Source organism: Psammomys obesus, unplaced genomic scaffold (assembly GCF_907164565.1).
Source record: "Psammomys obesus unplaced genomic scaffold, mPsaObe1.curated_primary_1811, whole genome shotgun sequence".
NCBI lineage: Eukaryota > Metazoa > Chordata > Mammalia > Rodentia > Muridae > Psammomys > Psammomys obesus.
The window spans coordinates 10,505,021-10,522,425 of NW_026585987.1; the positions used below are offsets into that span (position 1 = coordinate 10,505,021).

The following is a 17,405-nucleotide window of genomic DNA, read 5'->3' on the forward strand; positions in this document are numbered from 1 at the left end:
ACTGTCAAACAACTTCAATATTTTTTAGGCATTTTTAAACTATTACTTCTATCTTTGTTAGGCTTTAATAGCCAAATTACTTAATTCCCCTGATTCCCATGTTTCTGCTTAATTTCCAAAGCTATGAATATGTTATTCGCAAATAAATGATAAATAGAAAAACAAAAGCAAAACCTCATGTTTCTAGAGATTCATCCATTCAAAACCAAGCTGAAAGTTTTTAGTGACATGATTGAGTCATGTCACCTGATTTTAGTGACATGACTCAATGTTTTGAAACATGAGCTATTTTATTTATTTATCTCTAAAGTTGATAGCTTTTCTCAACCACAGAAAATCTTAAGGAAATGTCCTGACGGTAACCAATGGCTTTTCCTTCTGCACACGTAGTGTACTCTTGAGAAAATGCCAACATAAAAACATTAATGAACTTAATTAATGAACGAGAGTTTACTGGAATTTCTAAAGATGTTTTAAAAGTAGTTTCTTAAGTGTAAAAAAAACTTAAAAGTGGTTTTTCTTCTAAGACACATGTCCAGTCTGCAAAGTTCTGCAAGAAAAAAAAATGCTTTATGAATACCAACAACAATTCCCAACCTATTATTACACTATTAGATCTTAACTGATGTTAGCCAGGCACAATGGCTCATACCTATATTCCCAGCACTCAGCAGACTGAACAGAAGAATTGACCTGAGTTTGGGATCTTCCTGGCCAGTACGCAACCCTATCTAAAAAACAAAAAAAAACTGGGCAGAGTGGCACACACTTTCAATACTAACACTTGGCAATCAGAGGCAGGCAAATCTCAGAGTCTGAGGCCAGGCTGGTTTACACAGCGTGTTCTAAGCCACCTAAAGATTTTATATATGTGTGTGCACATACATACCTGTACATGTGTGCATCTGTGCGTGTGTGTGTGTGTGACTAGGCCCGCCAAATATATATGTGTGTGTGTGTGTGTGTATATATATATATATATATATATATATATATATATATACACACACAATATATATACATATGATAGACTAGGCCAGCTAAAGATTTTATATATATATATAAAGATTTTATATATATATACATATGTGACCTGTCTCAAAAAAAAAAAAGTCAACCAATGTTGACTGCTATTGATTTTCTACCTCTTTGTTCCTATAATTTGAGATACTAACATAGTTTAAGCACGATTTATGTCTTCTATCAAAATATAGAAAATGATTCTCCAAGAAATCAAAAATAAAGGCAGACCTAGAAACTAGTATAATATTTCCTCAACTGATTCATTTATTATAAAAATAACTGGCAAAGAAAATCTTATAACCATTTGCCAGTTCAAAGAAAAAGGAAGAAGGAAGTAAATCAAAGCATTCTTCTAGTGCACTTTTCCCCAGCAAGTCTCCAGGATCATTTCAGAAAAGGAAGTGAGTGTGAAGTGGATGAGATATGTGGATGACTACAAGGAAATAGTATCTCCTGGACACAGCACAGAAGCTACACATACAAACTCACGGCAGTTATGACAGCATGCCTAAGACCTGCACAGGCTCAAGCCGGACAAATGCCAACATGGAGAGGAGAGGTGGCCATGCAGTATCACTCCCGGCTGAGGAGCTGTTGTTAACTCTAATCTGTTAGGAGGAGAGTTGGGTTTTTTTAAGGGTGTAGACTGACCCTGGTAGACTGACCAGTTTTCACACCACATTGATGACACAGTCAGCAGCACACAGGCTTAACTTTATTACATCTTTAGATGATATGAATGGCATTCTGTCTCACAGATGCTACTCCTGCGGCAGGGGTATAGTTCAGGAGTATAGCACAAGCTTCGCATGCAAAAAGCCCTGGCTCAGATCCCTAGCACCAAAAAACAAAAACAAAACAAACAAAAACATAAAAGTAAAAACCAAGTATTATTCCTCTTGTCACATATACATCTTATAAAAACCAAACGTTGTCAAACTAATAACACTAAATTCCCTAAGGTATTTTTTTCATTATTGAAAAATGTCTAAGATTTATCCATAGGACAAAAAAGGAAAAAAAATATTTAAATTTATGTATATGTAGTGGGTGTTTATTTTTTGTATGTTCATGTGATGGAGTGTTCATGTGGAGATGTATACTTGTATGTGCATATGCATATGAAGGCCACAGGTTCAACCATAGATATTGCTCCTCCATCACCATTCAGTGCATCTTCGGAGACAAGGTTCCACACTGGGACTTCATTGATTCTGCCACCTGGACAGGAAGCTCCAAGGAGCCTCGTAGCTCTACCCTCTCAACACTATGATTACAAACACAAGCCAGGACTCATGCCTGTTGAGTAAGTTTCCTCCAAGATTCAAAAATTCCATCCTCCGGGATGTGTTGTAAGCCGGAAGGTAAACCACTCAAAAACAGCTTCAGGAAGTCCCTGAAACTAACCAAGTCCACTAGGCCCCTTCCTGCCAGAGTAAACAATAAAAGCTGAGAGCCCCTCTCAGACAAGCCAGCCAGCAAAAAAGTCATGGACAAGACAAGCTGCCTGGAAGAAGTAGAAATTAGCCAAGCTGTCTAGAAGTTTATACCAACAGAAGTACCTAGACAAGACACTCTCCAACCCATTAAGCTGCCTGTAAGCTGTATAGTTGTGTTCCTGGTTCCCAGCTTTTGTGAGTTGCCAACCATGCTAAGGGTGGGCTTTGGTAATCCAGCTGTCTTTGAGTCATTCTGTTTTTGTTCCTGTAAGTAATGCCAATAAAACTCATGGTTCACCAAGTTGGCCTTTGGTGGTATCTATGCTTTGATCTATCTTGGGTTTTACTATCTGGAGTGAGCAGGTATGTGTGCATGTGCGTATGCATGTGTCTGCTGCATCTCCCCAGGAAAAGTTCTGTCACACAACAATGGATGTTCATGTAGGTGCTGGGTAATCAAGCTCAGGTTTTCAACTTTGTGTGGCAAGCATTTTACTAACTGAGGTATCCCCTCGGCCTCAAAATCAAATGACTTTTATTAAGATGTAGCTCTAATCAGGTACCAAAGCAAAAAGATACATGCACAATGCCATTCTGACAGCTGCTCTAACAGAAGGTCACCCAATGTTATTTATCTTCCTATATGTATGTCCGGTACACACATATAGGATGATGTGTCCAGCACAAACTTTACCTATACTTTACCAAAAATGACTACTCTCTCAATCAAATCTTTCCACCTAATTAATCTTTTATAAAAAAAAAAAAAATATATGAGACAGAGGAATAAATTAAATATAGGCATAATCAAATAGAAAAGTTGGTATATGCTTTCTAAAAAGCTTGGATGGTTAGAAAAGGATCCTTGGGGCTAGACAGAAAGCCCAGCAGTTAAAAACACAGATTGCTCTCAGTGGTAGTTTGAATAGGAATGTCACACATGTTTGAATGCTTGGTCCATAGGGAGTGGCACTATTAGGAGGTGTGGCCTTGTTGAAGTAGGTGTAGCTTTGTTGGAGGAAGTGTTATCATGGGCTTTGAGGTCTCATATGCTCAAGCCAGGCTCAGTGTGATAACACTCTTCCTGCTGCCTGTTGATCATGATGTAGAACTCTCAGCTCCTTCTCCAGCATTCTGTCTGACACTGCCATGCACCCACCATGGCAATCATGTACTAAACCTCTGAAACCAGAAGCCAGCCCCAATTAAATGTTTTCCTTTGTAAGAGTTGCCATGGTCATGTTATCTCTTCACAGAAATGGAAACCCTAACTAAGACAGTCTCCCAGAGGACCAGCATTCTCTTCTCTACACCCACATGGAGGCTCACAACTGCAACCCCAGTTCCAAGGATTCTAATGCTCTCTTGTGGACTCTGGGGACACAAGGCATATAAGTAGTACACAAACATACATGCAGGCTAAACACCCATACATATAAAATAAAATAATCATTTTTTTTCTTTTAATGAATGGAAACTTTGGGGCTGGAGAGATGCCTCAGAGGTTAAGAGGACCCCTCTTGTATAGGAGCTAGGTTTGGTTCAGGACCCACACATTGGTCCACAACCATGCATATCTCCAGTTTTAAGGGCTCCAACATGCTCTTTTAACCTTCAAGGGTACTGTGCACAAGTGTGGTACATATACAAACATGTAGGCAAAACACTCATACACATAAAAATAAATAAGTGTAAGTAAAAAAAAAAAATTTTTTTTTAATTAACAAAGGAGCCAAAAAGATGGCTCCACAGTTAAGAGCACTTGCTACTCTTTCTGAAGATCCATATTCGGTATCCAGGACCCACCTACAACTCAAGTTTCAGGGGATCCAATGCCTTCTTCTATTTCCATGAGCACTAAGCGTGCACGAGGTGATGTATGCAGGCAAAACTCATACACATAAAAAAAAAATCTTTAAAAGGGGGAGGGGATCCAAACATATTTTAAGACATTAATAAAGAAGCAAAATAATCAAATACAACGTGTGAACTCTGTTTAGGCCTTAGTTTTCAATATATATTATATATACAATATATATATTTATAACTATATATGGCTTTACGTATATAAATGTCAAAAGAAATTAAGGTTGGAAAAAATCTAAGTATGAACAAAGATTACAGAATTGTTAATGTTCACATATTTGATAATGGTATGTCAGGCAGGGGAATAGTCTTATTTGGAGAAGCATGCTGAATTAAGGATAGGTGTTGTCTGCAACTTCTTTAAAAGATCAGCCAAAAAAACTAAATATATAATTATTTGTAATGTGTGTGTGTGTGCGTGTGTGTGCTCACGAGCACCAGCACGCCTGAATGCACAGGAAGAAAGAATGCAAATACCAAACATTTTTTTAGTATGGGAGGCTCATGAGGTCACTTCGGGGAGGATCTATAAGTAATTAATGGTTGCTAGATGAGGGAAGGACATTTTCTTCAGTACTATACCCATGTGCCTATAAATAACCATTCATCCCATACACCTATAGTCAACCCTACAGAAATTCACTGGATCATCAAACAAATCAACAAACAATGGCAGCAAGGTGTAATGACCATCTGTGAAAAGAAAGGGGAACTGCAAGGGGAGAGATAAGAGAGGCTAGCAGAAGAGTATGACCACAATACATCATATATATAATGTAGGACACTGACGCTCATTATTATGTATAGTTAATACATGATAAAATAAGACTAAGTTTTTCAAGGGCCTGTCTCTTATGTGGTATTATTAATAAGGGTCATTTCTATTTTTTTCTAATCTTGTTTTCTAATATATTCTATGAAACAATTTGTATTTTCTCCATTACTTATGAAGGAATTTTCATTCCTACTGAAAGATCTAAGCAAAGGAAAGAGAAAGAAGAAATCAAGGGAAAAAAAGAAGAAGAAACAGGTACATATATAGAAGTTTAGCTAGGAGGCTGCCTTGCCAGACCTCAGAGCGAGAGGGTGCACTTAGTCCTGCTGCAACTTGAGATGCCAGGGTGAGTGGTACCCCTCAGGGGCCTCCTCTTCTCTGAGAAGAAAGAGTGATGGGGAAAGGGGGCATGAGGGTACGACTGGGAGGAGGAGAGAGAGGGGCTGGGATCAGGCTGTAAAGTAACTAAATAAATAAGTGGGAAAAAAGGAAGTTTAGCTAGGTAAGGGCTATAAATAAAAGATGTACTATTAAGTTCCTGTGAACCCACCATACTTAAAAAAGCACATAAGAAGTCAATGGCAAGTAGTAAGGCAGCATACATTCAAAGACCAACATTAAGGGTGGGAAAAAAGGCAGGGTGGAGGGGGGAGCTTAAGCCCCCCTTAAGCTACACAAAACTGTCTCAAAAAAAAAAAGAGAAGAAAAAGTGAAAGGATAATTAAACAACAATTTTTCGTATTGGGCAACACACTCTTTTGCTTCACTTAGACAAAATAAAGGAAGCAAAGCAGTATACGGACTTAACATGACTATTACGAATTCATTTTCCTTAAAAATGGCAATTTTGCAGGTGACCCTGAAACACCTCTTTTTAAAAAATGAAATGAGATATTTAAAATGTGAAGCTATAAAATATATAATTGTGCTGGCTAGTCTTGTGTCAACTGGCCACAAGCAAGAACAGTTTTGGAAGAGGTACCCTCAATTAAGAAAATGCACACACCAGATTGGCCTGTGGCCAAGCCTGTGGAGCATTTTTTTCTTGACTGACATTTGATGTGGGAGGGCCCAAATCACTATGGATGGGGCCACCCCTAGACTGGTGGTCACGGATGATATAGGAAAGCAGTCTGGGCAAACCATGAACAAGGCAGTAAGCAGCACTCCTCTATGGTGTCTGTGTCAGCTCCTGCCGCCAGCTTCCTGCCTGAATTCCTGTCCTGACTTTCCTCAATGATGGACTGCTACCTGGAAGAGTAAGGAGAAATAAACCCTTGCCTTCCCAGGTTGCTTTTGGTCATAGTATTTTATCACAGCAACAGAAACCCTTTATGTGACAACAGAGACTGTGAACCAGAAAGAGTGAACAGTCCTCCATAAAAAAAAAAAAAAAAAAAAAAAAAAAAAATTCCTAAACCATACTTTTTGTTCTCAGCCAGAGTAGCTCCTTCATCCTTCAGCTGTTTGCTCTTCTGTTTACAGCCTTCCTGGAGGGATTCCTTTCTCCGTTTGCTGGCATGAAGCCAGTTCCCATCTTCACTCTCAGCTGCATCCTTTTCATCAGCAGCTTCGGCTTCAAACTGCAGGGATGTGGCCTTGGATACCTTCTCACCAATTTTCCTCTTCCACCCAAAGGAAGCCATTCTGTAGAATTCCAGAAACATAAAATATTAGGAGCATGTTCTACTGAACAGGTGGATACAGACTAATTACAAGCATCCCAGCACCTGTTTGTCGACTGAGCAGACAATCACCAAGTAATAAAACTTCAAAGGTGATATACCTGGACACTACTGTTAACCTCATTTCCTAATGGGAGTGGGGTGGTCTTGCAGACTAGCCCTGATTCCCAACAGGCCTCTACCAATTTATACAAAACACATGATACAGTGAATCATGCTCGTAACACATCAGATGTGAGAAGCAGAAACTAAAAAAAAAAAAAAATAGACTTTGTTCATTTCTTCAAGAAATGAACAACAGGAAAAGCAATGGGGAGAAAGAAGGGTGGCAACCCTTAGGCTAAGGGACTCAAGACACAAAACTGAGCATAGTGTGTATTTATCTTCTTTCACTTCCGACTTAAAAAACCAACACTGAAAGGACATTATGAAAGAACAAATCATATCGCTGACCAGACATCGGACAACCTAAGTCACTGTTATATTTTAGTTGTCATAATAATATGATTGAATTTCAAAAAAAAAAAAAAAAAAAAACTCTTTAAGAAATACACAGCAAAGCATTTATGAAATTACATGATACCCAGGGATTATTTTGAAGTCATCAGTGCTGAGAAATGCCATGCAGTGGTAAAATAAGATCACTTTGGATTGGTAATTGATGAAGGGAAAAACATAAAAGATTCATTGCTCCTCTTCCCCTTTTCATATGTATTAAAATTTTTCCTTAATAGAAATTTTTTATGCTTTGAGTCATTTTTTTTTGTTTTGATTCTGAAACAGGACTCGCGATATATTACAGCTGTCCTAGAACTCAAAGTTATAACTCAGGCTGGACTCAAACTCATGATCCTCCTACCTCAGCCTCCCATGTGCTAAAATTACAAGTATGTGCCATTTTATGGATAAGCCAAAAAAAGAACAGAAAAAAAGAAACAGAAAAACAATTATTAAATGGCTTTGTAAAGCCCATGATATTCTAACATTAAGGAAAAGAAAGGGTAGCTGAGAGAATAGGGTGAAAAGTAGAAGTCCTCATTAGTAATTATCCATAGGATTAACTAAGAAATCCAGTAAATCACTACTCTGCTGGCTTTAAGATACAGGGGAAATGTATAAATATCCTATATGCTATGTGCATTCAAGAGTACCTAAGATTTTACCCATTCTTAGTCGAAGCTGTGACCCTAAGGAGATAGGAAGAAAGCAATGAACTCAGAGGTCTTTTTTAAATAATCAAACAATACGCATCACGAGGAGAGAGGGAAGACAACAGAAAGTTTCCAGCAATGTCAAGGTATTAGTCACTGATACATATGGCTTAAATAAAATGTAAGTAACAACAGGAAGAGGGCAACAACTACAACAACAACAAAAAAGAGGCTGGATATAAGTCATTCCCATATAAAACCCCAAATTACTATGAAATGATAGAAAATGATAGTCACAGGCCTGTTACTGAACAAGAGAAAATCTAACAGATCACATCAATCAACAAAGTACACAGGTCGATGCAGGTCAGGTATGTGCTTATCAGAGAGTTTTGGGAAATCCTGGGTAAGTAATGAAGCATAAACTGCACTAGGGAATTAGGATGATGGAAGCTTCCTCCTCGGCCTCATCATAACATGGGAAAATGTATTTCCTCTGTCTGAAAAATCACTTTATATAAATCCCAGGAGAAGACCAGGAAATGACTAAAAAATCAAAGTGTGGTTACTATAAATGACAAATCCACAGGCACAGAGTGAAGACAGCCTGGGAAAATGGATGCTTAGAATGCCTTCAGAAGATTCTAGAATATGGCAGCTAGAGAGATGGCTCGGAGGTTAAGAACACTGGCTGTTCTACCAAAGGTCATGAGCTCAATTCCCAGCAACCACATGGTGGCTCAGAACCATCTATAATGGGATCTGGTGCCCTCTTCTGGCCCGCAGGCACAAATGCGGGCAGAACACCAGACATGAAAAAAAGAATTGTGGAAAGATTCTAGAATATAAAAGGAGGTTCTATTGTATTTTCTGCTGTGCCAAAAGATAGTGAGAATGAAGAGTCCATTTTCTGATTTCAAGTTCCCAAATGGAACTTTCTTCTACATTACCAATGTACCAGACAGTGTAACAGATATATTAGTGACAGAAACCTAATGTGTTTAATGAAGGAAATTTCATTTTAAATCACTGGTCAAATCTGTTAGTAAAAGCTGGGAATAGGATGAGAATGAAAATAGTGAGTATATATTTAAAAAGTTAATAAATCAGCAAGGCACGGTGGTGCATACCTCTGATCCCAATGCTCAGGGAGGCAGAGGCAAACGGATCTCTATTGAGTTCGAGGCCAGCCTGGTCTACAAAGCAAGTCCAGGAAAGCCAAGGCAACACAGAAAAACCCTCTCAAAAAAAAAGAAAAAGAAAGAAGTAAATTAGCAAATCACTGAGGTTCCAGATACCCTATCTTCCAAACTAAGCCCTGTTATAAATGCTGCAGACAGATACGGGTAAGTCCCAGATGCTAGCTCTCAGCCACACACCGTTGCCTCAGGTGCATGTATCATTCTCCCCTACAAACACCTTGAGATCAGAGGCTACAGAAATCAGAAGAGAATGAAGCTATTAAGAGTATGGAGGCAGATAACACCAGAAATCAACAAGCTTCAACTTGAAGAGGGAGGGACAAGAATACATTTCTGAAGGTCAGGAGGAGAGTGAAAACAAAGTTAGGGATTTCACAAATTTCACATTACTAAATAGAGTGGGTGGTAGTCATCTACTCAACATAAAGGAAAAAGACAGATCTAAGAATTTGAGAAAAATGAAAACAAAACAAAACAACACAACAAAAAAGATTTAATCAGTCACTGTGTAGATTAGGAAAGACATAACAATGAGGAAACAGCAAGCAGGATCCAGAGTCTACTAAGATGAAAAGCATAAATGTGTTAGCAAGTCAATACCAAGTTTCTATTTTCTCCCAAATTGCCTTTGTAGAAGGAGAGAATACTCAAGTCCAATACAGCTTAAGTGCTACCAAGTAAATCAAATGACACTGTCAGACAATGCACACTTGAGCCTTTCTGGAAGTGCGTGTTAAAGAACAGAATTTGACCAGGCTTAGAGGAGGAATGAATCCTACCATGAGTGAACATCCTCCCCAAGAAAATGTTCTGACTTGATTTATTCTGCTGGGGAGAAAATACAGAACTGTCAACTATTGGTTCTGGGTTTTTCTTTTCAGTGATTACAATGTTCTAAAATTAATTGTGGGGATAATGGCACAATTTTGCAAACAGTAATAAAGGCTACTGTATACAGCCTATATGGGAGAATTGCATAACATTACACTTAAATCTCAACTAAACTGTTTTCATCTTATGTTATGAGCTTCTTGTGCCTCTATGGTTGTGTTTTTAATTAACTTATCACTAAACCTGCTTATAGAAAGGACTTTGGCACATTAGTCTTTGGATGGATTAAGACAAGCTCCTAAACACTTTTCACCACGATAAGAAACCACGTGAGTAAATCACAACTGTACAGGTTTCGTGTTAATGCATGTCTGGTGTTAAGGTCAACGTTTTCTTCAGAATTGGTGAGTGGCATTAAAATTCTAAACAATGACACCTGTATTCTAAATTCGCCTACAAAGATTCCCGCTCGACTTGACACTTTACCCAGCCAAAAGCTGGCAGGTGCCTGCAACGGAGTGAACTGTCTTCTCGTACTGACTGCGTGAGAGGATGCGGCATCCAAGATGGAAAAACACCGGCCAGACGTGGAGAATCACAACAGCATCTCCGAGCAGAAGAGACGAATTCGGAGGTGATGAATTAGAGACACGGTTTACCTCAAAATGCTTTCAAAGAGGAGCCCAGTATTCAAGATTCCTTCACTGGCTGGCCATAAACATGAGCTAACAGCCGCAGCTCCTCAGGCCATCGAGCCGGCACCCGGAACCCCGCCACCGAGCCCCGTGCCCAGACACCCCAGAGGGTTCTGTGGACCTCAGCCGGCCGCCCTCGCCCCTCTCTCCCGCACACAGCACCCTCACATCTTGCTTCCGTGTCCTCTGCCTCCTACCGCCTACCCGCACCCAGTTACCTGAAAGCCACTCCGTGGCCCCGTGTTTACATTCTACTTGACCTTTGGTACCGGAAGTGGAAATGGTCCCGTCGGTAGTTTAACCCGCCTTGTCTTCCTGTACTTCCTAATTCTTTATGAAAAAGCAGGAAATCATCCGGAGACGTTCGAACAGCCTAGGGAAGCGGACAGCAGAAAGGAAGAGTTTCTTACCCGCCAGTATCTTCTACAAGATCACTGATCCCAGAAGTCACTGCGGCGCCCTAGGTACTATGGGATTTGTAGTACGCCCCGCTAGCAGCTGCCGGGAGTGGCCCACTCTGGATGGCTGGCGAGAACTAAGCCAGGCCAAGCCGTTGAGGGCCAGCGAGATGCAGAAGAAAAAACGGAGCCGAAAGTGCAAGGGAAGCGCTCCTGATTTGTTTTTGTTTGACGGGATATTTCCGCTTCCGGTGCCAAGGGGCAAACCTAGAGTTAGCTGGGACGAGGGAATTTTAATTGAGAAAATGCTTCCATATATATGGTTGGCCTGTAGGTAAATCTATGGGGATACAGTCTTGTTTAATGATTGATGTGGGAAGGCCCAACTCATTATAGGTGGTGCTGCCCCTGGACAAATGATCCCAGTAGGTATAAGGAAGCAAACTATGCAAGCCTAGATGAGCAAGCCAGTATGCAACTCTACTCCACCGCCTCATCAGTACCGTCCTACCTACAAGTTACTGTCCTGCTTGAGTTCCTGCCCTGACTTCATTCTATGATGTACAACTATAAGCTGAAATAAACCCTTTCCTCCCCATTTATTTCAGCAATAAAAACAGACGAGGGCTGATCAGTGAGTGTCAAGGCTGAACTGCAGGCTTCCTGTGAGAATCTACAACAGAGCCTGAAAATAGTACTGGGTCATTTCTTACAAGTAAATTAGCAGGTAAATGTTTTACGCTGGTTTACACTAAGGAAATCGAAAACTCCTTAAGTTTATCCATATACCTATGCTGCGAAAGGAAAGGCCCATTTTTAGAGACCACCCTTTTTTTTTCAACCCCAGCACTTAGCATTTCTTTCTGGTTAGTTATTTGTTAGGGGAAACATTGAACACTCCCCACACCTCAGTCACCAATAGGCCCACCAAATTGTTTCTCTCCCAAATGTCAAATATACCCTGGAAGATAACTCTTATCACTAACTGTCATTAAGGTCACTAATGCTGGCCTGGAGAGACAGCCTGCTGCTCTTGCAGAGGGCCTGGATTCAGTTACCCGCACTCTAACTTCAGGTACAGGGAATCTGTCACCCTCTTCTAGGTGTGAAAATCCAGGGGAATTTCACACCCCATTGCAGCCTCTACAGATGTCTGCAATACACACATACACATCAGAGAATAAAATCATTCTTTAAGACGACTATAAATTGAAGTCCCACTTTTTTGTGGAACACAACTTTTTATTTTCTTTGGAACCACTGACAAACTAATTATTCATATTTAGGTATTTAATTGATCTTTTCTTGAAATGAACAAAGCAAGGGGCTTGTGAAAAGGCTCAGTAGGTACTGGTGCTGTCTGCTGAGCTTGATGACATGAGTTCAGTCCCTAGAAGCTATCGAGTAGAAAGAGTTGTCATCTGGCTTCTATATTTGTGCTATGGAATGCAAACACACACACACACATATACACACAAACACAAAAAGAGGTTCTTTTATTAGAAAAGAACCTAAGAAATTGTTTTTACCAATGATTGTTACCAATGACAGACCTATAATCCTTACATAATCTTTTTTTTTTTTCATAATAATCTTGACAGCTTCCCAGTATGTCTAGACTTTGAGAGCAATGGTGATTTCAGTTGCAATTTTTATTTATAATTTGATTACAATTCATTAACATTTTTAAGAACTACAAAGTAGCCTGGTATTTTCAAAATGACCAGTGCTTGACTGTGGAAGCCAGCCTTTAAGGTAGGCTCAGTGTTTTGTACCCGTTCTTCATGCCTCTTGTGTCAAGAGTTGTTCTGTGACACCCCACTCTCATATTAATCACAATAGATGCTTGGTGGAGGCAGTGTTCCTCAATCTGGATGGAGGTTTCTGTGGTCACTGTAACTCTGACACACTGAGTATCCACTCAGTCCATACTTTACATCTTTTTGTCCTTTAATGTGTATGTGTGTATCTCCGGCCATCCTCAACAAGATGGTTGGAGCAGGACTTTTAGCTTGGTGTTTTGGTCACAATTGTAATGAATGGTTCACATTAGCCATATGAGTGAATAAATGGTGCTTGAGGCTCTTTTTCCTCTGCTAAGTTTCTCAGGGTACCTTAACTGTGGTGCCCTCTACTCCAGTAAAGGCTTGGCAATGTCTTCAGGTCACTAAACAGTCTCTAAATATTTGGCATTTATAACAAGTTTATTCATTCATAATTAATAGGACAGTTTAATAGATGGTATTTTCTTTTTGTTTTTTTAAGATTTATTTATTATATATGCACTGTTCTGCCTCCATGTATGGCTGCAGGCCGGAAGAGGGTACCAGATCTCATGATAGTTATGAGCCATCATGTGGTTGCTGGAAATTGTACTCAGGACCTCTGGAGGAGCAACCAGAGTTCTTAAGCTCTAAGCCATCTCTCCAGCCCTAGATAGTGTTTTCACATTAAGTTTCTTGTGCAAACTTGCAGAGAATGAATAGAAAAAAAAAAATGATTCTCTAACAGAACTTTACATGCTGCTCATAATTCTTAATGCAGCTTTCCTGTTTTAAATATTTAGAAAGCCAGCAATCCAGCAAAAGCCCCAAGAATGCAATGTGTTCTACATCTAATAGTAAGTAAATTCTAACAATGCTGGAACCCAAGGCCAGTGTTTGTGACTAGTATATTACAGCTGCTTCACCTTTTACTGTCTGCATCTTAATATTTTCTTTAGACTGTTGATTTCTAGATGAAAGTTTCTAAACAACTTTATGAAAGACAAAACTCAGTGTTTTGAGTACTAAAATATAGTCAAGCACTGTTTATATTTCAGTACATAAAAGAGCCCAGATACTCAGCTATGAACATGTGTCCCCACTACCGCCAAACCTAGATTAAACAAGAAAGACGTTGTAACGGTGAAAAATGAATTTTTTTTTCTTTATTATGCCATCTTTCCAAATCAAGGTACTCTGGGGAAACTTACATAACCCACAAAGATTGCCTACAACCAACTTACAGTTAGATTGTGGAGTTTCATTCATCTTGTCAAAGCCCACAGTGAAGGGGGGGGGGGTAGTTAAGGAGAAGAAAGATTTAGACAACATGTTTTTCTTTCATTCCCAAGATGCCACTGGAACACATACCTTACATACCCAGCCACATTATTAGTTCATTTGTGAATATCAAAGATCCAAAGGATGGTGCAAGGCAGGGAGAGAATTTATATAAAATTATCTAAAACTCCAAAACACTATAAAAGCATCTTAAGAAAAAATATAATCAAAGTAAAAGCAATGGTGTTTATTTCAGTAAAATTATTTTAAATTAGATATATTAAGCTCTCATGTGGCCCAACTTGGTAGAAAAGTTCCTTTCATGAGAAATCAATTTTAATGGCAAAATTTTTAAATATCAGCAAAATCTGTTATATTTAAAACTATGTATACAGTACTTTTCTGGCAAAAACCTTATACAGCTTTCAGTTGTCAAGACAAAGTAAAAATATGGTTGCATAAAATCACAAAAAAATATAAATTGCTGAAAAGATAATAAAAAAAAGATTAAAAATCATTTGCATTGACTCCCATTACAGTTCCAGTATAAGAATTTGCAAACTACATTTGTGAAAATTCTGTTGCAAGCTGGACAAACTTAACTGAAAGTTGTCATTTCAGATATGATAGCTTTAAAAAAAAGAATTGACTGCAATAGTTTGCATTTATCATACTATTTATACAAGTGCAATATTTAAATATTTTCAAAATAAAACTCAGTAACTAAAATGAATCAAGAATAACTTATAAAAGAAGCAAAGTTTACAAAATTAACAACTTTTAGAAGGTCCTATTTAATTGGTTCCTCCTTTTGTGCCCATTCCCCCCAACAGTTTATAGAGATACTACTTAGTTCTATTTACAAATGTGTAACTTAAAAATGCAGCCTTCTGTTCTTCACATCGGGAACACAGTGCCACATTTAGACAATGACGTCAGTAAACCCCAAGCAGAGGATATACACACAAGGTATAAATACAGTTTGGAACTCATTTAAGTGGAGTCTCCATTACTTTACACAGCATTCAAATCAGAGTTGAATAAAACAAGCCCTGAACAAAAAGAATCATAATTTTTGTTCGGAATTCAGTGCATGAACTATAGAGTAATCTTTTTGCAAGCTATCATAACCTCCAAATTAATTCCCATCTGCTTACATAAGTGCTCAACAGATTGGAGGGGGGATTTTTTAAATGAATGCAGTGGGGGGAAAATGGGATTCTGTACAGTTAGAGCTAAATATGGAAGAGCAGGCACTATCTGAAAATTACTGATTTTATAATGAATTAAAGAGATTTTTTTTTAAAGACGTTATTATTTTTAGGAGATAAGTATTTAGGGCTGGTATGTGTATCTTAACATGGAAACAGTTTAAAAGCAAACATAATCTCAAATATATGTGCATATCTATGCTTTTATACATGTGTGGGTCTAGAGAGCAAATATGACCAAACAGTAGTTGTTGGAGCTAAGCAGTAGATACACATACAATCACTATCCTCTTTCAACTTTTTAAAAAAATTCTCAGAATAAAATCAGGGCTTAAAAATCCAATCCAAGTATTCAAAGCTTATAAAAGATGTCCTTTCTATACACTGAATGGATTGATTTAAAAAATACACAATCAAATGACATTCAACACTGGTTGGCATGATAGCCAGAGGAGTCTGTGCACTGACAAGAACAACATGATTCAGTACAGGATGAGCAAATCGGCTCTTGGATCCAAAGCAGCACTTCACATACAAAACATCAGGGGGAAATCACAAAAGTAAACTTAGGGCTCAGTGTCCTGTGCGTTTGGGGGCTTACAAGTCAAAGAAAAATTTTAAATTGAGACACACATACACACACACAAAAAAAAGCATTTTAAGAGGGATATGGAAACAGTGCATAATGTTACCAGAAGTGGGAAATAGTAGCTATTTCAGAAGCTCAGGAGCCCAGAAAAACAGCATCACCTGATATGGTCTATGAGGATTCTAGGCAAACTCACCCAGTAAATTCATGAAGCAAATATAAAACACATCAACATGTAGTAATATGTGAAGGCTTTATGGTAAATTTATAGTCAACAAAGCCCTGTTACACCAAATTAAAATGGCCAAAACTCAAGTGAGCCTGAGACCTACAATCCACTGTGTACATTATGCTGTATGTACTACTGGATGAGGGACAAGAAAATGGTCCTGATTCATTTCTGCACATGAGGCTTTTAACCATCAGTCATTTTCCAATCCCTGTGCAAACTGCATTCCAAAAGGCCAATCCTTAGTTATAATTATATATATATAACTTGGTAAGTGGAAGTGTTTGGCTATTACTTATTATGCATGCTTATTGCATCAAAGAAATAAGCAAAGTTTTAGGTTTACTGTGCAAGAATTTTAATTAGATTTGCACACATTTCAAAAAATTCTATTGTGTGACTTCCTGGTCTTGGAGCTAAGTCAACAGGAGAAGAATCGAGGGAGGTCACAGATGAGGTAAGAGAAACTTCTGAGGGCTTGCTTTGAGCCTCAGCATCGGAGTCGCTCCTTTGGCAAGATCGATAGTTACTGATGGATCCCGATCTCTGTGGAGTAGCAGTCCCTGATTTGGCTTCTGTAATTTCATCTGGGTGAAAAGAACATCAACATTTTATTATCTCTTTCCCCCTCAAATGTTTAAGCAACACCAATCAGCTTCTTCTAAGTGAGACTACTGACCAACTCTCCACAAAGCGTATTATTGTTTTCCATTAAAAGCACAGAATCACCAGGCGGTGGTGGCATATACCTTTAATCCTAGCATTTGAGAGGCAGAGGCAGGAGGATCTACAGGAGTTCCAGGACAGCCTGGTCTACAAAGTAAGTTCCAGGACAGCCAGGGCTACAAAGAGACATCCTGTTTAAAAAAAAAAAACAAAAACACAGACTCAATCATCTGAAATATGGAAGGTATCTTGGAAATTATCTCACCCAGAATCAGGAAGATTCAGTCATTTAAGCACATTCCCCTCCCGACCTCAGTTCAGTGCTTTTTACTCTGCAGTTTATTTTTTACTCTTATCGTTCATTTATGAGCATAAACGAGCAACTCCAAGAAGCAAAATCAGAGAAGCTGGGCCTAGTGGTACAGGCCTTCAGTCCCAGCTAGTTGGAAAACTGAAACAGGCAGATGAGAAGTTCAAGGCCTACCTGGGCTAGGGAGGTCAAGCACAACCAAGGCAACCTGTGAGACCTTCCCTTCAGATAAAATGCAAAAAGGGAGCTCGGGGAGAAGCTGGTTTCTCTACCTAGTCTCACAGAAATAAT

At 38.8% G+C, this 17,405-nt stretch overlaps 2 protein-coding genes across 6 annotated transcripts in view; both read right to left on the reverse strand.

The window, feature by feature from the left end:
• Positions 1–11,273, reverse strand: part of Ttc33 (tetratricopeptide repeat domain 33) — a 37,026-nt gene extending 25,753 nt beyond the window's left edge. Inside the window, exons 1-2 of one of the 5 annotated variants that reach the window (XM_055601128.1) lie at positions 11,078–11,273; positions 6,529–6,750 (exon numbers count right to left, since the gene is read on the reverse strand). In XM_055601128.1, coding sequence (XP_055457103.1) covers positions 6,529–6,749 — 221 coding nt within the window. In that variant the 5' untranslated portion in view covers position 6,750; positions 11,078–11,273. The other 4 variants (XM_055601127.1, XM_055601131.1, XM_055601129.1 and 1 more) reach the window with 4 other exon arrangements.
• A 2,690-nt stretch (positions 11,274–13,963) lies between these two features.
• The window catches only part of Prkaa1 (protein kinase AMP-activated catalytic subunit alpha 1), a 31,630-nt gene continuing 28,188 nt past the window's right edge, over positions 13,964–17,405 (reverse strand). The window contains exon 9 of the mRNA XM_055601107.1: positions 13,964–16,725. Within this exon, the coding sequence (XP_055457082.1) occupies positions 16,481–16,725 (245 nt within the window). The 3' untranslated portion in view covers positions 13,964–16,480. The remainder of the gene's footprint in view (positions 16,726–17,405) is intronic.